This window comes from Symphodus melops, assembly GCF_947650265.1.
Source record: "Symphodus melops genome assembly, chromosome: 1".
Lineage (NCBI taxonomy): Eukaryota > Metazoa > Chordata > Actinopteri > Labriformes > Labridae > Symphodus > Symphodus melops.
Window position 1 is genome coordinate 5103615 of NC_136691.1, and position 26163 is coordinate 5129777.

General features: G+C 42.4%; 2 protein-coding genes across 7 annotated transcripts; one reads left to right on the top strand and one right to left on the bottom strand.

Annotated features, from left to right (window-relative positions):
• Positions 1-1192: 1192 nt before the first annotated feature.
• On the bottom strand, positions 1193-5555 carry abracl (ABRA C-terminal like). The gene is made up of 3 exons (XM_079344337.1): positions 5452-5555; positions 4582-4647; positions 1193-2661 (listed from the first exon to the last, which is right to left on the bottom strand). Exons 2-3 carry the CDS (start codon positions 4640-4642, stop codon positions 2477-2479), a joined length of 246 nt encoding a protein of 81 aa, XP_079200463.1. The 5' UTR covers positions 4643-4647; positions 5452-5555; the 3' UTR covers positions 1193-2476.
• Positions 5556-8979: 3424 nt separating this feature from the next.
• On the top strand, positions 8980-25781 carry reps1 (RALBP1 associated Eps domain containing 1). 6 transcript variants are annotated; one of them, XM_079341002.1, is made up of 19 exons: positions 8980-9730; positions 12835-12958; positions 14254-14483; positions 15813-15978; positions 16389-16516; positions 17367-17529; positions 17609-17672; positions 18573-18727; positions 19720-19877; positions 20341-20421; positions 21468-21555; positions 22279-22380; positions 22869-22929; positions 23089-23290; positions 23382-23576; positions 23968-24057; positions 24408-24562; positions 24675-24780; positions 24867-25781. In XM_079341002.1, exons 1-19 carry the CDS (start codon positions 9578-9580, stop codon positions 24933-24935), a joined length of 2490 nt encoding a protein of 829 aa, XP_079197128.1. In that variant the 5' UTR covers positions 8980-9577; the 3' UTR covers positions 24936-25781. The 6 variants fall into 6 exon arrangements, with proteins under 6 accessions (XP_079197128.1, XP_079197130.1, XP_079197129.1 ...); XM_079341004.1 differs by having other exon boundaries at positions 19756-19877; XM_079341003.1 differs by having other exon boundaries at positions 15816-15978.
• The last annotated feature ends 382 nt before the right edge of the window (positions 25782-26163 follow it).

The following is a 26163-nucleotide window of genomic DNA, read 5'->3' on the forward strand; positions in this document are numbered from 1 at the left end:
TCCCTCCAGAGCGACGACAGCAGGATGATACAACATAACAGTGATGAAAACAGTGTGTTTCTCCCTCAAATAATAATGTACTCTTCCTATGTCCATAACATTTAGACTTTTGTTTGATTTGTTTTTTTTTATCTCATCTAGGCAGCACTTTAGTTGATTTCATGATTAGGATACCTTGACCTGGAAAAAAGTTTTGATCCGCCTTTGCAATCAGGTGTTCACAATCCAGTGAGAGTCAATAGTCATTGAGTTAGAAAACAAACATGACAAATAATTCAAGTCAAGCTGGAAAAAACTAAACAAAACCTGAACCTGTAAGATTTAGCTCGGGCGACAAAACAGCAGAGAATGTGAACTTGGTCTTTAAAACACTTGCAGATAAGGTGTGGAGACGCACGCTGATAACATGCCTCCTTTGGCCACGGTAGTCACATTTTGTGTGGGTGATATGGAGGGTGAATATGCAATAAGAAGTAGGACAAATAATTAAAAAAAAAAAAAAAGGCACAACAGTCGCCAAGGAGATGTTACATTCAAGAGGAACATTAAAGGATTGTTCCTTGTCCTAGTGTTTATCCATCACACATCTTTCCTCTCACCTTCAACATCATGCAACTCTCTAACCCAAACTACAGAGACTCAAAGATGTCAAATTTAATTTACAAAAAAATGCTAATTAGCAAAATGTTTGATTTTGCTTCTTTTTACATTAACAATGAGGGTTCTTTTATAAATGAACCAACATGTCTTTTTTCCCTCAAAAATGTTTAATTCCATAATGTTTCAGCTTCCTGTTTCATACCCAGGTAGAAACAAACACATGATCAGCTGTTGCTTTGGGCAGCCAATCACGAAGCTGTATCTGCCAGGCCAACTTGTTTTTGAGGATTAGTCATTGGCATTTTGAAATCAAATGGCCACTTGGAAGAAATACATTTGACATAAAATTAGACTAAAAAAAAATTGATTAAAGAAAAAATGAGCTACAATATTGTTGTGGAAAAAGCTATAAAATCTTTTGATCTGGGCCTGGTGTAATAAAATCATTGGACTGTTGTGCTACAATATATCTTTACTGTATTTTCACGTGGAATTATACATTTTGTAGTTTCTCTTTTGCCTTACTGTTTGACTCATTTTAGCCTCCATACAAGCCACACTGTGAGCTGTATGGAAGACAGAAGAAGTCCAATTTACATCAGCGATATTTAATCAATATTCAATCCCAAATTTGGACCCCTTCATGAACAAACGTAATAAATCACCCACACGTGTTGAGGAGGTCGATCACCCACACATTAAGAGTTCTGACTCGTCAGCCTTGTCTGATCTGCAAGTATCCGTGGACCTACAGTACAAAACAAAGACTGAAGAAATACAATTAAACTATAAACGCACATCTTCCAAGACACCTTACAGGACAATTATTAAACATAGTTTGGTAGATTTGGTCCTGAGAAACATTACAAATTCATCTTCTGCATTTGGCACCAATCACCCTGTAATTAAACACCAATAGAAATTGCACACAAAATACTTGAGGCATTCGATCACTAACAGTTTCTTATGAAAGGCAAATAGATTTGGAGATTTTTTTTGCAGAGAAAAAAGTCATTATTGACCACTTGTAAAAAAGATGGAATAAAAACTACGCAGTTTGCAGTCAGTACAAAAAGGTGCAAAAGTCTTTCTTGAACTGCACTTAGTCGTTGTAGTTTCTAAGAGGGAATTGTTCTTAGATTTACGACAGCATTGCTGCTATAATGTCTTTTTGCAAAGTCCACAAGAGGTAGTATTAATAGCTCATGTAAACAATAAATGGGACTGCCACTGGGTGGACACGCGCTCTAGTTGTTGTTTTAAAGCTGCACTTACATTTGCCATGTGCAGCTTTAAAATCAAATCTCCAGGACTAAAGGAGACAGTCGGATCTCCAATCTAGATATGTGGAAGTTGCTAAATCTAGCTAGCATTATTAGCACTGTGTCTTTTGTCCTGACACAGTAAAATCAAGAGAGGCATTTGGTGCCTAAAAATAATAATAATAATAATAATAATAATAATTGCATTAAACAAATGTTTACAATTCTGATTTGTGCGTTTGAAGTGTTGTAAGTAAATCAAAAAGAAATGTTTAATCCTTGTTTGATAAACCAGCGGCGCCTGAGAATGAGAGAACCGTCCCTCCTCATCTGAAACTATAAATGCAGGTGTTTTTCTGTCCATGGTAAAATTAAAAATATTCAACACCGTAGTGTGATTCTGTTTGCGACAGTAAGCCAGCTTGGTCCGTAAGTGTACTGTTTGATCTAATCGGTTTGGTCACTATGTTAAAATTAAACACTGAGTCTTGTGCATGGAGAGAAATTACTGGAAACAGAAGCTCAGGGATAAGCCGGTACACTGCAGAACCTCAGTATTTGGAGAAATTACCAACAGCAGCTAGAAGCCAATGAGGTCCGACATTTTATGAGGCTCATTCTTGGAGCAGGACGATGTCGACGTTATCGTGGACGCCCTGCAGAAGCAACTCGCCCTCGAACTTGACCACATTCTTCCTCTTGGCTGCCCTCAGGGTGCCCACCAACGCCTCGAAGATGTTGGCACACCTGTCGTCGTTAAACAACACTCCAAACTTCACAGTGGTTTGACCGTCAGCATCTGTTACAAGACAGTGGCACAGAGGAACACTTAGAATTCTTCATTTTGTTACATGGTACTATGTTTTTTTTAATTTTATTCTATATATTGGTAATTGCTTCTCATATTTTATGTAAGTACTTCTTATTTTAGCCTTGTTTTTTCTTTCACACCAAGAAAAATTCCTCGTATATGTAAATGTACTTGGCAATAAAAAAGGATTCTGATTTTGATTACAGCATGTTGTAGTCTGCAAACTTCACCAAACAAACTTTGTTACAGAGCGCTGTGTTTGGTCCAACATCTGAAGATATAGTTCCTATAGTTCCTCTCTACGTTTGTTGTCTGTCTGATGCACGCGGCACGCGCTGCGACAGCCAGAACAACTAAAAGTGAGTGTGTTTGTATTCCATTATACACACGTTTAGGCCTACTTATTTTTTAAAGCATATTTTATATAAAAGGATTTGGTTAAAATGTTAAGATGCACAGAGAAACGTTTTGATTAGTCGTTTTATTTAAAAATACAACGTTTGTATAATGGCTGTCTGAGGAGTAGGAAAATGAAATTATATATTATTTTTGTTTATCTGGCAGATTCAAGAAATGACAAAAATGTGATTTGATCTGAACTATGAGATGTGTGAAAGCTACATTGCACCACTAGACACAATGTCCTTCTACTATATGATGGCATGTTGGCAGAATGTAATGAATGATGAAAACCAGCTATTGTTCTGACCCAGGGAAACATTGTCCTAATGTGTTAGTCATGGAATTGCACCAGATATAATGGAAAACACTTAACTCATTTTAAACAACATCCTATAACACATAGTTTATGAATACATATTCGTGTTAATAATAGTGTATTTAAGTTCAATTTAATCACTAGCAATGGTGCCCCCCTGGTCTGCAAGGATAATACAAAACTAGACAATTCCAGCAGAAATTGTGAGGGTGGTTGCCGTCTGTGTATGTGTTTCTGAGTTATACTGCAGTAAAACTGTTTAACTGTAGTCAGCTAACAGCTAAGACAGAACTCTGTCCCACTGCTATGGTCCCACTCAAATGATGATGTCATCACTCTCTGAACACCTGCTGCTCACTGATTGGTAGAATGTTCTGGCAGTTTGGCAGATCAAAGCTGAATGTCAACCAAAGTCTTTGAATGGGCTTACCACTGCTCGCAAAACCTCAAATATCTTGAAAACTAAACATGGTATCACAGATCCGTTTGGACTGTGAGCGACAGAACAAATAGGCGCACGTTTTGATATATTTTATGTGTATTTAACATTCAGATTGGGACCACAGTGGCAATTTTAAAACATGAGTGAAAACTATGAAATTCTGGACATCAGCTAGAGTGAGAGCCCAATGTGTGTGTATGTGGTGCGTGACTGTCAAACAAATTCCTCCCCTGAGAGACTGAAACATTTTATGTTTTTACTTTTTGCTTTATGAGTGAGAGGACACTCAGAGCTTTATTTTGATGTATTTTGTTTATATATGTGAGCAACAATGACTTCAGGATGGCTATTTACAAATATGTCTCCAAAACTTAAGTTTTTGGCCGTTACACTCTAGGATTTGAATTTTTGCCATTCATTTTCAATGGGGCAAATTTTTGTCGTTTAAACTCGATTTGTGTCCACATCGTGTGACCGAAGTTTCCACAAAGTAATAGCACCCATGTCATGACCGAGCCGGTCGTTTTGATACCTTTTTTGTGTGTGTGGCGCAAACGCTGTGGGAGGAGTAGCGCGCGTAAATTTGAGGATATAATAATAATAATAAGAATATTTACAATAGTAGTAGTGTGGTTTGCCTTTCAGGCAACCACCCTAATGACATCGATGAAAGCAGAATATTTATATCACAGCATCTTTATCGATTCATTTGTACAAAACAAAACCTAAACAATATGAAGGAACTTACTTTTAGAGCCGAGTCGTTGAATCTCCTGCACCAGCAGACTGACTTCATGAGTCACATTCATTGTTGCTGTCAGGGTGACAAACACAAGTTGCAAGTTAAGTACGCTTTGTTGGCAGAAAGTATCTACTCTAATCTTTCTAATCTGCATTTTGGACAGACAACAAACTCTATTCAGAAGCGTTTCATTTTCATTTTTGTTATTTAGCTAAAAAAAAAAAAAAAAAAAAAAAAAAATAGATGTATTTCCTCTTCTTAGTTTGGGACCATATGGATAAAAGCCCCTCCCTTTTTTCCAGAATAACAATATATTTTAATTTAACACAACGATTGTATTTAATCCATAATAAAACATGTCAACATTGTCCGATTAGTGAACTGAGTCTGGGGTTGTAATTCTCACTTTTCAATAATAAAAAAAACATATATTATTTTGTTGTGGCTAGTGAATAAATGCAATCGCTTAAATTATTATTAATGCCCAAAAACAATGATAGATTAATAGGAAAGCATTGCATTAACTGTGCATTTCCTGCAACATGAACAGGGCGTATTATCATCAATGCGGAAATAGGGCGTTAGCACTGCCAGCTAACCATCACAGAGCTCACAAGACATGTCGTAACGCGTTCATTTTAGTGACACAAAGTCACTCGTGAATGCACATAATGATTCATTATAAGGACGTGTTTTAAATAACTTCGGGGACAATGTAGAGTGTCTGTATAGCAGCGGAAACGAGCTCGCCGGTAACGTTAGCTTCCACAAGTGATGCTCTGAAAGGAGCAGGGGGAGTTTCACACTGAAAAAAAACCCCAAACTGATTAAATATGAGAAGAAAATGATTTCTAAAAAGTCAGTGTCAATATTTACCGTCTGAATTTCCTCGAGACTTATCAGGTTGATGGACGACTTTCTGATGAATCAGCACCGGTGGATAATCTCGCTGCGTTCACGGTCTGCTCGGAAATGTCAGAAGGTTTTGGTGATCACGATCATCCAGCCAAATAAATCAAGCGGCAACATCCGGTGTTAAAAAATAAAGCCAAGAGAGAATTGCAAAAATCCTGCTGCAGTTCGTTGAGTGTCCGCTTGAGGCTGGCTGCAGAAGCACATGAGGTCACATACACACCCCATTAAAAAAAAAAAAGCTTCAGAAATGTGCATGTTTACAGCCTGGTTTAAAAAAAGGAAATTGGTTTGATTAGCTCATGTGTCGATTGGGGTTGAATTTAAATAATGTACAAAGATAAATCCACAACTAAACAAAATACCCAAAATGGATCCTACTAGAACAAATGCAACTTTAGTTTTATTTACAATAAGACACGTAGCTGACCTGTTGGACACGTTGGACCTGTTGGACAGATGGGTGTATGTTAAGTGGCTTTGAACCTGCCTCAACTCTAGCTCTCAGCCTGTCCTTAGGCTGACCGACAATTCGGGTTGGACAGCATTTCCACCGATGGGACTCCTAATACTCCTTAAGGGAACAGATGACTGACATCACTTAGGCATTCTCCATTCATATATACAGTCCATGGCATAAAGACAAGAATATTATTTTTCCATTTAGTTTTTGTGAAGATCAGTAGATGTATTTTACACGTGTTTTTTGCCTGACCACCTTGTATAATACTATGACAAAAAGTATTCAAAGATATATCTTCAGACTAAGATTCATGTTGCATAACACATTGTCATAGCTGCAATAATAAATTAAAACTGCATACTGTCTGATAAATTGCCAATCATTTGGTAATGTAATGACTGAGAAATTTTAAAAAGGAGAAGAAAAAAAACCTTTCATTGACAGGGAACAAAATATTTGACAAAGAGAGCTATTTTTAAAAACAAAAACAAAAAAACAATGTCAATCTTCTGGAAACCACTTTGAAAAAAAATTATTTTTGCCATTTAATTGAGGAGACAACATTATTAATGAACTCACAATAACCTGCTGGTTAACACTTAGTTGCAATCTTCAAATGGGCTTGTACACATACCTACACTCAAAACAAGGGATTTACCACATTTTTCACATAACACGTGATTGGTAAGTGAGTTACTGCTAGAGGTAATTTTAAACTGCTGCGAGATTCAGGAAATGTTTCATTAAATACATTCTTGGAAAAGTAATTTTACCAGAGGTATTCAAATTTCCGATTACCTCTGAAGGCACCATGAAAACTCATCTGACTTCATCGTGACACAATGCGATGCTTTTAGGACCACTGCTGCCCCATATAAGGAATGGTACAGTGATGTCTGAGTCTGTGATCTGCCTCCACAAGCATGAGGAGATTCAATTTCTAGTCCCTCATGTTCGGTTATCCACGTGTGCCATTGACAAATAGTCCACATCCAAATACAAAATAAAAACGGCTTTTCGTTCTGAAAGTCCCATTAAATAAAGAAAAAATGCCTTCGCCGAGAACATTTCCTTACATCACCAAAATGAGCAGAGAGATTCTTTCAAACATACAAGGGCCATTTTACACTAAGTTTATTAATTAAAAAAAAGCTAATGGATTTAAACCCGTTAAATTCTGTTCACCTAAAGCTTTTATGTTAGTGTGTTATTACGTGTTACTTAAATGTGTGTATTACTTTCACTCAGTTTATTTGGTTTCTCATGTCAATAAAGCCTTTGATAATTGAATGGAAGTGGTGGGCTTTTGTTGTTTATGAATGTGAAGAATATCGGGCATGATACACGATTTCTATGATTATTTATTCAGATTGACATTAAAATATAAAAATAAGACATTATAGAATGATCTTGTCCTGCTTAACGTGTTTGAGAGACAGCTAAAACACATCCCCATGTAACTCCTCTGATTCTGTCCACTGTAACTGTTCCGTCTCCATCACAAGTCTCTGTAGCGACTTTTATTTTGAAGTGGATTATCCAGGTCCCTGCAGACCAAGCCGTCTCGCGCTGACTCGGAGCTCGGACCGTAGCCTAGTTAGGTCTCGAGACATCAAGCTAGACATACAACAATAATATAACCGACCGGAAATCTGTTAAATCAGCCTTCGCAACAATGTATTTCTTTTTATACTTAATCCGGTTTATTCGATATATTTCACAATATTCAAGTTTTCATTTGTATAATTATGTTATCCTGCCTTTATATTGAACAGGAATTAACACAAGGCAATTAGTTGTTTTCAGACATATTCTAGTAATTAACCTTTATTTAATGAGGTTGATCCCGGAACCACATTTTCAAGGGAGACCTGCCCAAGACAGTCAGCTGCAAAAAATACAAAGTTACAGACAGAGAAACCATGGGAGACAATTTACGATTCACAAAGACTGGGTGTTTGTGAATGTACAGTAAATGTACAGTAAAAGAGAATATGAATGAAAAAATAACTTCCTGTAAGTCTTGTACATCCAGGCAAGCTTCAACACGTGTGCACTATGTAGATAGGAAATACTATAAAACTGTAAATTTACACCAGAAAAACTACTAAACTGTGTACAAAATTTAGATTTAGATTTAGTTCAACAAACTGAACTACAATAAAACCCATCAATCCCAATCTGCTGCACTGTGGAGGAGAGGGAGATGAGACGCTTGAATTTCCCTCGGGATCAATAAAGTATCCATCTATCTATCTATCTATCTATCTATCTATCTATCTATCTATCTATCTATCTATCTATCTATCTATCTATCTATCTATCTATCTATCTATCTATCTATCTATCTATCTATCTATCTATCTATCTATCTATCTACACACCCTTGTTAATATCTTTGATCCCAAACTAATATCTTTGATCCCAAACTAATAAACAATAAATGCATGGGGGCCTCAAATTTACACCTGCCTTTATTTGTCAAAACGTGAAGCAACACCAGACCATAGTAAAAAGAATTGGACCTTAAAGTGGGACAGGTTTATCAGATGTTAGTAATCCCACCATAGTCATGGAAGAATGCAATCTGGTTCATGTTACTTTATTTGAACCCAGAGGTAAATTTAGTTGCAGGTAGAGTCACTTAATACAACACATACAATGCAGAAGTGCAAATGCACGAAAGTGATGAGGTGCCAATGTGCCATGCATTTGCACTTTGTATATGTTATGTATTTTTTGTGTTGTATGAGCATTTAATTTAATTTCAAGGTGGCTGTGGCTCAGAGTTGGTAGAGTTGTCCTATCTTAATTGGAAGGTTGAGAGTTTGATCCCTAACAACAAGGTGAACAACTTATTTCTCTTCGGGGATCAATTTAATGATTTTTGTTTTCTTTAATTGCTTGCAGTTAATCAATCAATCAATGAAAAGGGTCCAGATAAGATAATGAAAGAGACATAAAATGCAAAGCATTATTAATGATTTACTTGCTGGTAAGCGCATGTTGTTTTATTGTGAAAATCTGACCGGATGTTTTGCTTTGACTCTGGTTGCATTGACGCTGAATGGCAGGAATGGCGGCTAAGATTACAAGAGGAAGGAGCCCAAAGACCATGAAACTTTACTTCTAAGCGGCCCGGCGGAGGAATTTATTCCCAGTGCAACACAAGGGTCGCCATCCCATCGCGGATTAAAAAGAAGAAGACGAAGAAGAAGAAGGAGTGTTATCCCGGCAGATGAAAGCGGCGCGTGCTCCGTCAGAGCCGCTGACTTTGATTCAAGGTAGCCGTTAGCTCGCTAACTGCCGCTGCACTTAGCCAGCTGTTGGCTACTTGGCTTGACTGGCCCAACAAGTTAACTAACTGTATGAGAGCATCCCATATTAGAATTTTTGAATGGTGATCAACTCTCGTTGTCAACAGGTAGCAATTAAGGACATTTACGCAGAGAGGGCGCGTTTTTTAAAACATTATTAATGCTAACTACAACGTTAGCTGAAGCAGTAAGCTAAGTTGGGATACTGAAGTCTCGCCCATTTTTTTTGGATCCTGCCCCCAGCCATTGGCTAAAGGCTAATCAACAGCCAAGTAGTGTGGGTTCTTTTTCGGGGACGATAGGTGCTACGATGGAAAGTCTAACGCTGACTGATATCGAGCAGAAATATTACTCGGATCTGTTCGTCTACTGCGACACGGACAACACCAAAAAAGTGGCTTCAAACGGGAGAGTTCTTGACCTCTTCCGGGCGGCCCAGCTACCCAGCGAAGTTGTCCTGCAGGTAAGCTAGCATTGGAAGTGTTTTTCACCAGGTTTTGGACTCTGGGTACGAAACTTAGAGAGGGGTATTTAGGTGTTTTTTGTTTTTTTTAACGAAGTTGCCTTTCTGTCAGAGCTGACCTGTTCATCCAGAGGAAGCTATGATGATGGTTAGCAACGCTGCGCAGACAGAGACACACCTTCTTCTGGCTAATGGTAGCTTTCACCTAAAGAGACAGGACAGCCACATATATATAACCCAAGTGGATATCCTGGTTCATGTCGACATCTTTAGCATATTACAGAAGCTCAGTGTTTTGCCCTTCAGTTCGACCAAATTTTCATAACAGCTCCTTTATTCCCTTTCTTTGCCTCGCTTGACTCTTTCCTGTATCGTCTCTCCATCCAAAGCTGTCATGTTGAGCTGACATGGTGGGAATGCAGAGCCAGGTAGAGAGTGTCACAAGATTTCACCTGTAACTGTCATTTATTATAGTTGCAATCAAGACTTTCTACAACTCAGCCGCTTTCACAGATCTTATAAAACACACTGGTGCCACCTTATTGCCACCAGGCCAACATGAGACGAGAATAAGCTAACTGTGTGCAATAATATTCTTACGTATTTTATTAATTACACTATTTGTGACTGATAAAAAAAAAACTGTAGACAGAGTTGTACTTTTAACCTATAGTTCTGGTGGTTGCAGCTCATATTTATTCAATACCTGTGTTTGTAAATGTCATGACTGGCTCAAGATATATAGATACTTTATTGATCCAAAGGGAAATTCAAGTAAAAATGCCATGGCATATACATGGGAGAGAGAGTCAAAAAGACTCGATTAATTTACTTTATTGACTAACAAATCTGAATTAAATTACAAAAGGAATGAAGTGTGGATGTCAGTAGTATGACTAGGGTAAGTGAGTGGGTGTGTGAAAGTGTATGGTGCATGTGTTGGCTGAAGATGCAAAAGAAAGAGTGAGAAAGCAGGTAGCATGCAGGGAGTCTCCTCCAGTAGACTGAGGTGACAGCTTTTATCATGACTGTGAGCACCGGGTCCAGACGCACCAATCACTCCAACCTGCAGCAGAAGAAGAGGAGAAGGCACAACCTAACAGGCCACAGGGCCGCCACATTAATATTTCTACTGAATTCAAAACATGTCCAAATGCCCAGCGTGCAGTCCTTTCCCTCCCTTAAGGTCTTCATCAACTATGTTTTTTCTGTACTCTCTCTCTGTCCTCAGCCATCATAACAGTCGACCTTGGCCTTGCGATCTGAGGGAAGCAAACAGCGAGCGAGGACGAACACAGTCATTCTCGATATATGGAGTGTTTTGCTGTGTTTGTGCACATGCTCACATCGAGATGACAATGCATTTGAGATTTATTGTGCAGCTCTAATAGTCACCCAGCCGTGCCTGTTCCCCCGTCGTCTGCTAACTGTGAGTTTTTTAGTCAAACTGCAGCAGTGATCTCCAGGTCCCTCAGCAGGCTAATATTTACAGTTTGTGAGTCAGAACCCCTTTCAAGGTCAACACGGGGGGAGCTGCTGTGTGTGGTGGGAGGATCAGGCATGTGTTGTCATCCTCTGCTTCCAAAATGTACACTGTGGAGATTGTAGCCCGTGAAAGGCATAGCAGCAGCCACAGTGTCGTGTTGTAACAGGCTGAGAAAAGTGACGGAGCTTTCTTTGTGTCCACACACACACACACTCAGAAGAAGTCCTTTGTCAGCAGGAGACGGCTCAGTCAGCTGTGGCGGCCTGATCGTCCTGGAGGAGTCATGCTCATAATGTTAAGTTTTGTAAAGAATGCATAATCTCCAGTGTGTGACTGTACATATTTGAAACCATCTGTAGCTTCAGCTTTTCCTCTCAGTCTCCCTCAGTTTGGTTAAAAAATCCAGCTCAGCATGACGTGAATAACCACCAAAGAAATATGAGTATAATCAGGCTGATTAGACGTCGGGACATGTTGAACGTCTGCCAATGAGCAGCGCTGGTAAAACGTTTCCTATGAAGGCTGTAGGAAACTATAAAAACACTCGAGCTTTGTGATTTTCTGTTTGTTAAACCAAAGAAAAAAAAAAGAAGATAAAGTGATGAAAAGTTTGTGTGATTCTACTGAAAAAGAAGATTTACATTCCTTGCTTTGCTCAGAGGGCGCAAAGAACACACTGCTGTAACGTTGAATGTTACAAGAACAGTGATCGAAACAAATGAAGACGTTATTGTTCTGACTGCATCCAAACAGAAAACTCCTGTTACCAGGGCTCTGAACCATGGTGCGACTCAGGACCAAACCATTCGTATCCATCTGCTTTCATCCCGATGTCAGCGTTTTTTTGGGGGGCCAGCTGACTTCTGTCCACCTCAACATTATCTGTGTTTTAAGAGCCACCATGAGCACGAGCAGTTAGGAAGTTTTGACGCAGTGAGAAGAATTGGTGGGGAAATGTTTTTTTTTTTTTTTTTTTCTTGTTTACTTTTCATTTAGAAAGGACAGAGTCAGAAATCCGAGAGTAGAGAAGAGAAGGGGAATGCATGACGAGCACGAACGGAGACCTGAACACGGGGCCGTCACTTTGAAGACTCAATCTTCTGTACATGGGGCTCAACCTAACCGCGTCCCCACCTTTTACTTTTCACACAGATTCTGTGTGTCTGCTCTACAAAAAATCCAATTCATCACCACATATCAGGCCACACATTCACAACACTTCAGATAAACGGCGACCTCGATACCGTTAATAATCGGTTGCCAGGTTCTCGTCGAGACTCGGCTCGAGTACTCAAAGTAGAAACTGCAGCACAATTAAGCAGCGAGTCTTTGTGTATTGTTGAAGACAGGGTTTTCTTTTTTCACAGTCGGTCTCATGACCACCGAGGGGAAAACAGTTCTAGCTCTTGTTGAAGCAAAACTCTAAATGTCACTTCTTAAATACTTGACTGTGTGGTCCAGCTCGCACAGGTTGAATTCTCTTATACATTACAAGAGGAAAGACCGACCTTCTGTTTTACTGTAATAGATCATATCAGACTGAATACAATGTCGTTTACTGTTCCTCTGTCTGTGTTTGTGTGTGTGTGTGTGTGTGTGTGTGTGTGTGTGTGTGTAGATCACAGAGCTGTGTGGAGCCACCAGGCTGGGTCACTTCGGGCGGAGCCAGTTCTACATCGCTCTGAAGCTCATCGCCATCGCCCAGTCAGGTCTGCCCCTGAGGGTGGAGAGCCTGAACTCGGGTGAGTTTGCTCTCCCTGTACGCCTCATGTGAAATATCTCCAGGAAATCCACGTTCTTATTAAAGTGAGAGCTCTTTGTGTTGAACGCTTTTCTTTTCTCTTTGTGTTAAAATGACAGGTAAGGCTTTTAAGGAGACACGATTATCGCTCTTTGAGATCTGTTACAGTGTTTACCGGATATTTGATTTTCTTCCCCAAATTGGAGGATCCTTGCCTCCCTCAGTGCTCGGCACACTGACCTCGGCCAGGACGGTGAACCCCAAAGTGCTCGGGAGTTTTGGTTCATGAGACATTCTACGACAGCTCAGCTTTTGTGACCCTGTTATTCAGAATAACAACAGTAACTTCCGTCTTTGTGTTTATCTTGACTGAGCTGCGTTCGCTCGAGGGTCGAACTGCATAATTGCATTTTTCTGTTTGTCTTTGGTGAGACTGCCATCTGTGAACTTACTCGTTCGACCTGAAACATTGCAACATGAAGCAGCTGCAAGGATTTCATAATTTTGATAGAAAATATCAGGAAGCATCGACGGCACTTCCTCATCATGAGATGGAAAACATGAAGTCAGTAGTACAGGTTTTAGATTGGAGGATGTTTCAGTGTCTCTCTCTCCAAGGTCGAGCTGCCCGAGAAGAAGAAAATGTTTCTTTTTCCTCAACTCCAATCCGAAGCTTTTAGGAGTATCAAGTGAGCGGTTAGCAAACCATCGTGAGCATCGTAGTCGATAAACGATGTGCTCGGGTGGTCACATCCACTCGGGGTCCTTGGCCTGCGTTGTGATTGGCTGGATGTCAGAGAGATAAATGTCTCTTAACGAAAGAGGTAGAAGTCAAACACAGGGCGTCCAAACTGCCTTAAACGTTACACGGTTAATGAGGTTTGTAATGGTGCCACCTACTGGTAAGAGACAGTAATCTTTGTGTAACATGTTCAACATCAAATGTACGCCACGGCCTCTCACTTCTTGATGTGACAGTTTCGTTCTCCATAGATTCATGGCGTTCATCCGTACTGAAAAACGACCTCTCCGACAAACAGCCAATCAGAATGTGCACAGACGTAATGACAGAGGAGTTTTGTTACAGCGTGTAGGCATCCCACCAATACTAAATCTGAAGCACAGTGTACTGTAGTGAAAATGTGAATCATTCATTTGACAAGCAAAGACAGTTCCACGACACGCCAGACAGAAAGATAAAGAAAACAATCGGTGTCTGTCTGCACTTCCTGTCTGCGGCCCCTGGTTGTCCACTCTGGACTTAAAGCTGTTTGTTGGCTTCCCGTCTCTCTCCAGTCAAAGACCTGCCGCTGCCCAGGTTCGTGGTGGGGAAGAACGAGGCGGAGGCGAGGCACGCGGCGCTCTATCAGGACGCAGACAGCCAGGGCTTGTACCCGGCCTCCGCCACAGCAGTAATACCCAGACCACCGGGCCGGGGCCTCATAAACAAGAAGGGCCCCCCATCAACCACCTCACATCCTGTCCACGAGGTCATCCAGCCCCTGGCGCCCACCATAGAACCACAGGTTAGTTCTTTTAACCTCCCTGTCAAGTTTGTTTATTATCATTTATTTTATTCTTTTATTACTTTTTTTTTTACGTACATACTTATTTATCTTCTTGTGCTGGAGAATATTTCATCTCTTCTAATAATATGTCAGCCTGCTCCGATAAGCTGCTGCAGTAAAACCACATGATTATATCAGTCTATGGAGCTGTTTCTTCCTCTGCTCTAACCTCCTCGTTTGTGTCACAACACGATGACTGAACCGCTCCGTCCACACGTCCCCACATGTCCAAACATCACACGTCAACACGGGGTGTGATGTGAAAATGTGATCGTACGATTCGGGAGCTGAAGCGCTGCACGTGTTTAATTCAGCAATGATGTCATCGTGTAGTTTCTCCAGCTTTAAAAATCTTCACGTAGGCGTAACGTCGCGGCTCAGCTGATGGTGTCAGTGCATCAGTGCTTCCATATAACAAATATGTTTAACCAGCTTGCAGAGTACATGTCGTACCTGTTTGAATGTGTCGATGAGCCGAGCGGTTATGTCGGGCACCCTACACTCCTCGCAGCAGCGGCTGTGGGTTCGATCCGACCTCAGTCCTTTGCTGCATGTTCCACTTCCTGTCTCTCTTCAGCTGTCTTCCTCCACGAAACGTAAAAATCCCCCCCTCCCCCATTTATTGTATATTTTTTAGTAGTACTTTCTCAGCTGCAGTAATCGTAATAAAGGTGTTCATTTTTTCACCTTTAAAATAAGTATCTGTAAAAACTTCCCAAATTCTGCATAGAAGATCACAAACATGGGTGTTGGTGTTAGGTTCATATTTAAAGGCAAACAATTTTTTTTCCCCAAGCAAATAATTCTGCAAGACTTGCTTTAATGTAAAGCTCAGCTGTCCTCTACCTTTGAGGGGAACCTCAATCACATCATGAACATCCTCCTCCAGCGCTCAGCACAGATATGACACTGTGGCGTTTCCTGTGCTCGAGTCGCTCTCAGGCGCTGCTGCTGTTTCTTTTCCTTCACTGAAACCAGCAGCCGTGTGTGAGCTGTGTGTCACTTATGTCAACCTCTTCCTCGACTCTTTTATCTATTTAAAATCTGTTCACTCACTCTGTGATGAGCCGATTACAAAGAGCTTTGAAGAAGTGTCTGTTCACTGCTTGCGGACTCAGTTATGGCACGTCAAAGATGGGAATCTTTGAAGTATTCTCAGATGGCATCTGAAAGTTAACACCCGTGACATGAGAGCGGGACAGTCAACCACTTTGCATTTCTGGAGACGTTTTGATCTGCAGTTCATTACATGCTTAATTTGGGTTTGATTGGGTTCATGTGTGTCAGCAGCCCGAGCCCACGTCCCCGGTGGTCTCCCCTCACCAGTCCCCCCCGACCTCCCCTCCCTCGTGGAGGAAACACAAGCGGCAACACAGCGGAGGAAACGCAGACAGACCGCCGGCGGTGGCTGCAGCCGGAGGAGTGTGGACGCAGTTCAGGGAGCCGCAAGCAGGTAACGTCCTCTCTCTCTCTCTCTCTCTCTCTCTCGCTCGCTCGCTCGCTCGCTGCCGACTCACAGCAGGTTGTCCAGAAGAGAGAGGGTGCTGAGGTTTGAATGTGACAGTCAGGAAGAGTCAGCGCAGTTTGCAGCTTGTACATGCATGATGTTTGCTGAGACTGTCGGTTATAGCAGTTAGTCATTAGGGGAACTAGAGGGGACGTCATGTGACCTCTGCAAAAAAAGAATGAAGTGACAAAGGCAGCCCTAATTCCACACTGAATCCTTTGATGCTTTCTTAGTCATGGCTGATTCTGTTTTGGACAGGATGTTTAGGTTCTTAAATATTTAGTACAGTAGCAGCACTCGTGGTGTATTTGTCAGTGTAAATTGGGATTCCCTCTTTTCTCTCCTCCTCCCTCCAGCTCCAGTGTCAGGCGACGGCATGTGGTCCCACTCGCCCCCTCTACCCTGTCAGGAAAGTTGGGTCAGTTTCACAGCTGACACGCCGCCTTCCAGCGCCATCCCCGCCGCGCATCCCTCATCAGTCCAGGTAGAGCAGCCTCACGTCTCCCTGCAGCAGTTTGACTTCATGGTGCCTCTCGAGTTGTTGATGCTTGTTGACTGTGTGATTTTGTTGATTTTTTTTTTTTTCTTGAGTTGAACGGGGTTTTTGGCCAAACTTTCAACAACGTTTTCATTCAAAATGTTTTTTTTTCCATGTTATTGTAAATAATGTCCCATTGAGAGCATGTAAAGTAGGATTTTTGTAATAAGTACTGATTTATAAATTAGAAAATAACAAATCACCGAAAAGGCGACTGGTACGCTGATTGTTTTGTTGTTGCTAAAATTTAAAAAAAAAAAGCATCTTGGATTTTGTACCAATTTTTCATGGATGAGATTCTGCTCTGAGGGCCTAACATGTCTTCAGACTGTGCTGAAGCTTTGCTGAACAAACGAGATGGATAAAGCTCCAAACAAGTTTTCATGTCAGAACATTTAAAAAAAAAAAAATCTTTAAAAAATGCAGACCTGCTTGAAATATCTTTTGATAGGAGCGTGTGAGCCTAACCCACACAGGTTGATGACTTCCTTCTATGTTCTGTGAGAAAGTTGTGATCCAGAGAGGGAGACAGTAATCCTGACTGAGAGGGGAAACGGAGCTGAAATGGAGGCTGAAGCCACCGCAGCGTCCCGGCGCCGCTCTCTTCACTTTAAGCTTAATAAGTTGTGACATGTGATTACCACGGGTGGTTCTGTGGCGTCTTGTCCTGGATGCATCATGGGGGTCTTTTTTAAAGAAGCTCCAGAGTGTGTGAACAGCAAAGATTTGAGCAGAGTTGAGTTTTCTTATAAAGCAGTTTTTTTCCAAACAAAATGTCCCTCCTCTCTTCCTGTAGGAAAGCACAACGATACGAACAGTGGCCTCGGCGGCTGCGACTAATGAGATCCAGCGGCAGTCCAGCGGCTACGATGATCCATGGAAGATAACCGACGAGCAGAGACAGTATTATATCAACCAGTTCAAAACCATCCAGCCCGACCTCACAGGCTTCATACCTGGTAGGACGAGGCACATCAACACACACGTCCAGTTGTCTAAAAGAGCATCGTTTGAGTTGTCTTGTGTTTTGTGTTTCAGGTTCAGCCGCTAAAGAGTTCTTCACCAAATCCAAACTTCCCATTTTAGAGTTGTCACATATCTGGTGAGCTGTCCACCACTGAGACGGAAACACCGAAATGCCTTCTTTTAAGTTCCCCCCACAGTTTCATCAGCACTTTCATTAAGAGATGTGAACGTTTATTAACTTCCACATTTATTCCACTTGATGTCGAGAGCAATCATAAAGTAGGAGGGAACCAACCACAACCACTTGAGTTATTTTGTTTACTCTTCTTTATGTGGTGCTATTGATCTGCTGCTCAAGCAGCAGCACAGCTATCAATCCGTGATCTTTAATGGAGAAAATGGGCTTTTGTTTCATGCGTTTTTACAAGTACGGAGTCAGTCTTGGCTCTGCATTTAAGGAATTACTTTAAAACCTGCGTTGTAGAGGTGGTGAAAAAGTGGACTTTAAAAATCGAGATAATTCATAAATTCCAAAAATCTATTTGATGTTTCAAATTTTTTTCCCTTTTTTTTTCATGAGAGAGGGTCTCTTAAATCAGTAAAATGCCAAATAGAGCACCAAGAAATTGAGCCAGTCTCACAGATGACCAGGAGTATGTGCTAATTCAAAAATAGACTTGGGATCCATGCATCCAGAATCGTTTTGAGTGGAAAGTCGATTCAGAATTGATTGTTCGCCCAACAATCGAATTGTGAGACACCCAAATGTTCCCAGCCCTACTTCTTTGTTTTGAATGGGAAATCAAACTGCTGCTGTTAGGAGTGCTGCAGGCTGTAGTGGACAAAGGGAAGCCTTGATTTGACTGAGCTTGTTTTTATGCAACATGCCATGTTAGGATGTCTGTATTAAATCACACAGAGCTGGGTTCACATGCACTGTGAGCAGCATCTGAACAAATAAGAGCTGTCCTGACTTTTTTGAAAGAGGCAGAGAAGGAAGGCGTGAGACTTACAACAGTCTAATGTGTTCTTGAAGGGAGCTTTCGGACTTCGATAAAGACGGAGCGCTGACCCTGGACGAGTTCTGTGCCGCCTTTCACCTCGTGGTGGCCAGGAAGAACGGCTACGACCTCCCCGAAAAGCTGCCCGAGAGTCTGATGCCAAAGCTGATTGACCTGGATGACTCAGCAGGTACACACACGCGCACACGCACACACACACACACACACACACACACACACACACACACACACACACACACACACACACACACACACACACACACACACACACACACACACACACACACACACACACACACACACACACACACACACACACACACACACACACACACACACACACACACACACACACTCTCTCTCTCTTCCTGTCTGTAGCTCCCTCTCTTTCTTCCCCTGCCTCAGGCCTCATAAAACCTGGAAGCTAACAGCACTGCAGGACTTGTAGTTCATTTTTTTTTATGACTTTACTTGAGATGTGCTTTCCAAAATGAAACCACTGTTCGCTTCCACATCCACAAAGTCAACATGCTTTGTAACTTTCTCCCCAGAAAACATTTAAGGAAGACCCAGTTATTCACAACAGAGGCTATTCTTTTCTTAACGTGAGCTGAACGTTTTTCTTTTAGAGAATAGATACAAACCGTGTGGAGTATTTTTATTCTTCAGTGTTGTTTGGGGTTTGTTTGGCGTCATCGCTTTATGTTCATGCTAAAAACAAACATATTCATTAACGTTCAAAACACGCAAGACCAATTTCAACGATTGGGTAAGGGGGGATTTCAAAAGAGGAAGACTTTCTTTATTCTTCTGTTAAAATGTGCTGACGCAGCAGGTACGTTGTGCTTTATACTCTTGTCTGCCCTTTTACAATCAAAAACTGATACTGTGGATGTGTCGTCATCACACGTAGCACTGATTGAAATAATGGATGTCTTTGCCATGTTTTGCCCCCTGAGACGGCGTGTCCTCCTCCCTGACGAGGAACATTTCCTGCTGTGAGGGGACATGTACGAAAAACAACTTTCAGAACATTTCAGGGGCGTCTCCACATTTTTAATACATTTTTTCCGCAATGTGAAAAGTGTGCTAAGAGTGTCTAAAAAAAGTCTGCACTGTGTTTATTATTTCAACCATCAGTATTGTTTGTTTTTCTTAAAGAGTCTGGCTTACCTGGGTCTCATGTTTCGTGTGCAGAGGTCCCAGAGGCGGCCGCTGATGTTGGATACTCGGGCTCCCCGGTGGAAGTCACGCCCAACAAATCTCCCTCCATGCCTTCACTCAACCAGGCCTGGCCTGAGATGAACCAGAGCAACGAGGTTCTAACAATGCACACCACACTCATGATCACTTTTTGTGTCTCGCACATCCTGTAAGCTCCTGTTTGGTTTTGCTTTTGCTGCGTTTGTTTCATCATGTGTAATCGCTCAGGTGTAAAAAAAAAAAATTGGGTGAAGTAGCTTTTTTTTCTCTCTCTCTCTCCCATCAATCCATCCATCATGATTCGACTTCATCCTCCAAACATAATTTCTGATAATCCAGCACCTCTTCTCTCACTCCTCGGACTGTGGTGGTTAGCCTGCTGTTCTGTATGAAAGTCAGCCATGTTTGTTTTGTTTCCATGCTCTCGCCGATGATGTCGCATCGCCGCCTTTGTCGTCAGGGCGATGAGCGGCGATGTCGCATCGCGGTTTGGAGGCTCAGGCTGATGATGTAAATGTGTGATGTCACTGCACTGGCTGACTGACATGTTTTTTCTCACTGTCTGTCTGTCTCCTGCAGCAGTGGGAGACGTTTAGCGAGCGCTCCTCCAGCTCACAAACTCTGACCCAATTTGACTCTAACATTGCACCAGCTGACCCTGTAAGTCAATCACTTAGTATGCATGGTTTCACCATTAATGGACAGACATTAACCCTCTCTCTGATCTCTCTCTCTCTCTCTCGCTCTCTCTCTCTCTCTCTCTCTCTCTCTCTCTCTGCATGATGTTCTTTCAAAGTGCCGTCTGCTGCATCAGCAGTGGTCAGTGTGTGTTGTGATTTGGCTGGCTTAGCTTCTATTGGTCATCACCTTTTTTTTTCTACAGTGACATCCACCAATCACGAGTGCTTTTGCAGGTTGTGATAAAAAAACAATTTTACAAAGTGGTACAAAGTGGTCAGTCGAAGGTTTACTGTTCAAAGTTAGTTCTGAATTGAGTTTTGTCACGAATCAGTTCTCCTCCCTCTCGTCTTGATCTCTGCACAATAACTCTATTTACTACCACATGATGCAGTCTGGACTGCAGCAGTGCGTCTCTTTAATGAACTCTGATCTGTCAAATATCACCGAGCAGAGCCTGAAGGATGACAAACAAAAAGCTCCCTCATCTGTTCAAAGTGCAAATATTTCTATAAATAGACCTAAACATGCATTCATATTTACATACATGTTACCTGTATGTGTAGTGTCTGCTCCACCAACTGAGCCAAACTAGCAGCTGTGGCTCAGTGGGTAGAGTCTATGTCTCTCAAACCGGAAGGTCTTAACCCCGAATTGCTCCCTCAGGGTGTATGCGGGTCGCTACTCCTGTGCTCGACCGCTTGGTGCACTAAATAGTTTTAAAGAAAAAATCCCTCTCACAAAGGAAGTACCAATCTGATAGAGGCTTTTTCTGAACCACCTCTGACAGGCATTTCACTAAGAATATGTAACATGCACACTAGTTGGGTGGTGGTGGAAGAAGTATCTTCCTCTTTAGTTCATACAGCAGGGTTGGGGTCTCTACGGAGGAAACCAAATCAAGAAAAACTGACCACAAAAAGGTTGTGGACTACAAACATGTCTCCTCGTGTGAAACTCTCCCACTCAAGGCGCTGAGTATTATTCTTCTTGTTCTCTGACCTCCTGTCCCTCCATCCGTCCTGCAGGACACAGCCATCGTCCACCCAGTCCCCATCCGGATGACACCCAGTAAGATCCACATGCAGGAGATGGAGCTGAAGAGGACCGGCAGCGGTGAGACCAACTCTGACTCTCCACCTCATCTTTTATTATCGCCTCAGTGTAATCAGTGTCTATGACTGTAATAACGATGCAGCTTGTTGTAATGTTTCTGTTTCCTGTTGACTCTTTGAACGGATGTCATCGTGAGGGGACTTTAATCATGAATGCATTTGATTGAAGGCACAAAAAGGGGTGTGAATAAGAGAAGACACACACACACACACACAGTGCCTTCATGGTGATGCACGAGCTGAGATAGTTTGAACATCTAAACTGCACAACTACGTCAGCAACATGCTGGTACTTAAAGCGGGGTCTGTCTCTTTCACTGGTCCCAGTCTACAGTTAGCTATATGGCTGATGTCATCCAGGTCATGGTACCGGACTGGTTGAAGATCTTGAAGGAACCAGTCCAGATTGCTTTGACTCAAGTTGTGAAAATCGGACTTATCAACATTTTGTTCAGAATCTTTGGTACTGATTGAGACATTAAGATAACGGAGATTGTCTCGTTTTAAAACGTGTCTGAAACAACCTTAAAAATAGACAGCCATCAACAGTGTGTGAGTTTTGTTTTACCTGTAGTGTTTGCATGCTGAGTGTGTTCACTGAGTCTTACATCATTAAACACAAAGTGCCTGGATACCTGCCGCCACGCTCGTCTGCAAATATTTCGTTTTAGACGACTGTCTGAATGTCTGACTCAACTCGATGCTTTCTCTGCTCTTTCCTTAGACCACAACCATCCCACCAGTCCGCTGCTGGCTAAGCCTCCTGAAATGCCTGAAGAAACCAAACTACCTGCCTCCATGAAGTTTGTAGCCGCCAACACTGTAGGTGAGTACAGGAAACGCTGTCACAATAAAAAACGACTTCCAACAAATGAACCAATCCAGCCGTATCACAGATAAAATCTGACCCGTTCTTTGAAAACATGGCTCCTACATTACCCACAATGCCACCTCTACTGCTCCCAGTTTGGTCAGATTCAGGTGATTTATTCTAGAAGGAGCTTTTGTTGACCTTTGACCCCGACCAATGCTGAACTGAGTGACATCACTCGAGGAAATTAGGCCTAAAATATCTCCAACGAGACATGATCCTTTGTCCCAGAACCGACGCACATCTTTACATATTTGGTATATTGGTTGGTCTCTTTTAGGGCTGCTATGATCTCTGTACTGTCTGTTTGTTGCTTGTGATGTTTTAAACCCTGTTTGTGAAGCACTTTGTGGCCCCTGCCTGCGAAAAGTGCTATATAAATAAATTTTACTTTTACTTTTTACTTACTTTTATAATCCTTTCTTTGTCTTTGTGTTCTGAAGGTGACGGTTACAGCAGTTCAGACTCCTACACCTCGGACCAGGAGTCAATCACAAGACAAAGGTCCGTCTTTTTTTCAATGAGCTCTCTTGACATGTTTTTGTTTTTGTTTGTATTTATTATTTACTGTCTCTCCCAGTAATTCACAGCTCAGTAAAAGTTCTCTCCCCTTTTTTTAAAGATGTCACCCCTAATTCCATGATCCTTCATCTTTGTGTTCAGGTCTCATTCGGGAACATCTCCAGAGGCTCTAAAGGTGGTTGCTGCCCCTCCTCCACCTCCGCCCCGCCCCCACCCCTCCCACTCTCGCTCCTCGTCTCTCGACATGAACCGCACCTTCGCTGCCACGACTGCACCAGGACAACCGCAATCCTCCACCATAGCATATCCTCCCGCCGTGCCTCCTCGACCTCTGCCCACGCAGGTACCACGAAACTCTTCTTCACGTTCAGGCAGCAGTCTGTAAATTCAACCTCAGTCCTCACTCATCCCAATCTTTTTCTTCCTCTCTTTAGACATCGTTGCCACACAGCGGGCTTCGTTCGGAGACGGAGGCTGCACCGGGAGCGGGGCCGGTGCTCGCAGCCACCTCCCCACAACAGATCCCCCAGCAGCCCAACTTTGCAGACTTCAGTCAGTTCAAGGCGTTCGCTGCGTCTGAACAGCCTTCCAGCCTGCCAGAGGTCGATATACACAGCGAGCCTGGACAGGTGGGTCCTCACATGGAGGTCGTGCGTCTCCTTTTTGTCTTTTCTCACCTTTTGAAGACAGTTTCTCACACACACACACACACACACACCATTGAGATCTGCCATTTCATCGACGATGGCGTCCTTCAAAATAAAAGCCTGTTTGTGCTGGGACTTTCACACATCACCTTCATGGAAATACGACAGAGGTGGGATAGCGCATCAAAACCCTTGTGCTCCTGATCTCCCATCAGAGGTAGCAATAGAGACAACATAGGTGAAGTGCATTATTAGCGGTTTTCACATATGCACTCCTGAAAATGTTTAAAAAATATCTGGCAGGCTTCTTCTTGAGTTACGAGTGACCTTTTTTTTTTTTATTTATTTTTTTTTCCTACTGTTGCGTCTTCAGGTGGAGAAGCCATCAGAGGGAGCCGGCCCTTTAAGATCAGTGAAGAGTGATGGCCAAGCAGACGAGAGAGCATCAGCTACTGTCAACTCTGTGAGTCCAAACGTTTGTGTACTTGTACTCAAAGTGAATAAAGATGTTTACCAGATGTTGTCACAGCATTACTATCAGAAGTAGTTTAGCAGTTGTATTAAGGCGACAAAGCTAAAAGAGCCTTCAGTTAAACACTTTTGTTCATCTGCATCCATTCAGCTGGAAGTCATGTATTTGATAAATTAGCTCATCTTTTGTGTTTGGATGAAAAAGACACAACCACACTTTTCCAGATCCAGGCATTCGAGTTTCAAAAGACGCCGTTTGAGGCTCTGATAGTCTGAAACCAAAAGTTTGATTTGTTTTGCCGCTTCAAGAATTCACGTTTTCGTTGACTTGCCGCTCTTTAGGCCAAGGGTTCGTCTGGTCCGATAGCCCCGCCTCCAAAACCCGTCCGACGAAGGTTGAAATCTGAAGATGAGCTGCGGCCGGAGGACGAGCAACACGGCCAGCAGAAATCCAACGTCATCGCTGCTGTTCTGGCCACTCAGCCCTCCATTCCCCGGTACGAAGATCAGCCGCTTCCTTTGAGCCACAAAGAAGGATCTTTAAAAGTGACACTGATATGTTGGGCGTGCACTTCCTTTTGAGTAAAAAGCGTGTTCTTGTGTTTCCAGGTCAGTGGGAAAGGACAAGAAGGCGATTCAAGCTTCAATCAGAAGAAACAAGGAGACGAACACGGTGCTGGCACGACTCAACAGTGAACTGCAGCAGCAGCTGAAGGTACGAAAGATCCTTCCTTTCTGACTCCTCCTCCTCCTCCTCCTCTGTCCAATCAAAAGGCTCACCTTTAATGTGTCATTCTGCAGGACCTGCTTGAAGAGAGGATATCCCTGGAAGTGCAGCTGGAGCAGCTCAGACCTTTCTCTCATCTTTAACCAACGTGAGGAGGAGAAACTCTGCTGTAGTTTTTTTTTTCTTTTTTTTAAAATCTGAAGCAACGCTGTGTGAATCCCTCTCTCCTTCATCCTTCAAACATCTTGGCTTTTCCCTGGAGACGTCGACCTGCTGCAGGGTGCTCTGGTAAAACCCGTACCGCTCAATCACGCATTAATCAGAAACAAGAAGGACCTGAGAGAGCATTCTCACCGTGAAGATGTGACTGGAGCGCCAACGGTGATTTACAAAACGGGCACCTTTTCAATTTCCTTGAAGGAGGAGGCGTCAGTGGGGAAGACGGCAAACACCAGGACAATCACAAGTGGCTGACACGAAGCTGCGAGTGCGATCTGAAGACGAGCCGCTGGTGTCTGATTATTTTACTCTCTGAATGACTGAAGAAGAAAGACGGTGTGTTCGTCATGCGTGACTGTATTGTTGCTCTTGAGGTTAGCACCTTTGTGTTTCTCTCTCTCTCTCTCTCTCTCTCTCTCTCTCTCTCTCTCTGGGGTGCAGACTGCCACACCAAACTCCATTTAAAATCCGGCTAATTAAAGAAGCACTTTTTTTTCTTTTTACACTCGCTTTAATATCACTGTTTGCATCTGTGAATGTCTGTTCATTTGCAGAAAATTGACTCTAAATGCATTAAAAAGCAATCTTAAATATCGTCGGACATCTGTCTTTCTCCTGAACGTTTCACCCTTCGAGTGCCGCTGTGTTGCCTGAATGCGGAGCCGTCGAGAACATGAGCGAGTCTGAACCTGGAATCTAAACCTGCTCATTTGCAATAAACTGAAAATTGGCATTTTTTTGACTGGAGTTTGGTGTGGTCGATCACCCTTTATAACACATTTCTGGGCTTCCTCTTGACAGGAGGGTTTGTGCTTGAAGCCTGTGGGCACAGCGTCAAGGTGAAGACTTATTTTGACTCTTACTGTCCCCTCGAAGTCGACGTAAATGTGTGTTTGTTTGCCTGTGTGTGTGTGTGTGTGAACGTGTGTCTTCTTCTCTTCATGTTACACAGTGTTCGGGGAACGATGTGACTGAATGGTTTAACTTCATGCCAAATGACTGAACTGTCACTCTGCTCTCTCACCTCTGTTTGGGCTCTGGGGGAAACAATGGAACCATTTACCTTCCCGCAGGTTTCACTTTGTGTACGTCAACATGTCCGCTTCCTTTTTTTAGACTTCTTATTTCCAGTCTTCGACTTCACCTGGAGGA

Bases quoted from the DNA above. Each gene is read 5' to 3' on its own strand.
- abracl (XM_079344337.1), bottom strand. From the start codon at position 4,642: ATGAATGTGACTCATGAAGTCAGTCTGCTGGTGCAGGAGATTCAACGA. The intron at 2,662-4,581 runs GTAAGTTCCTTC...GTCTTGTAACAG, and splicing joins TCAACGACTCGGCTCTAAAA to ATGCTGACGGTCAAACCACT.
- reps1 (XM_079341002.1), top strand. From the start codon at position 9,578: ATGGAAAGTCTAACGCTGACTGATATCGAGCAGAAATATTACTCGGAT. The intron at 16,517-17,366 runs GTAGAGCAGCCT...CTCTTCCTGTAG, and splicing joins CGCATCCCTCATCAGTCCAG to GAAAGCACAACGATACGAAC. The intron at 24,058-24,407 runs GTGAGTCCAAAC...GCCGCTCTTTAG, and splicing joins CATCAGCTACTGTCAACTCT to GCCAAGGGTTCGTCTGGTCC.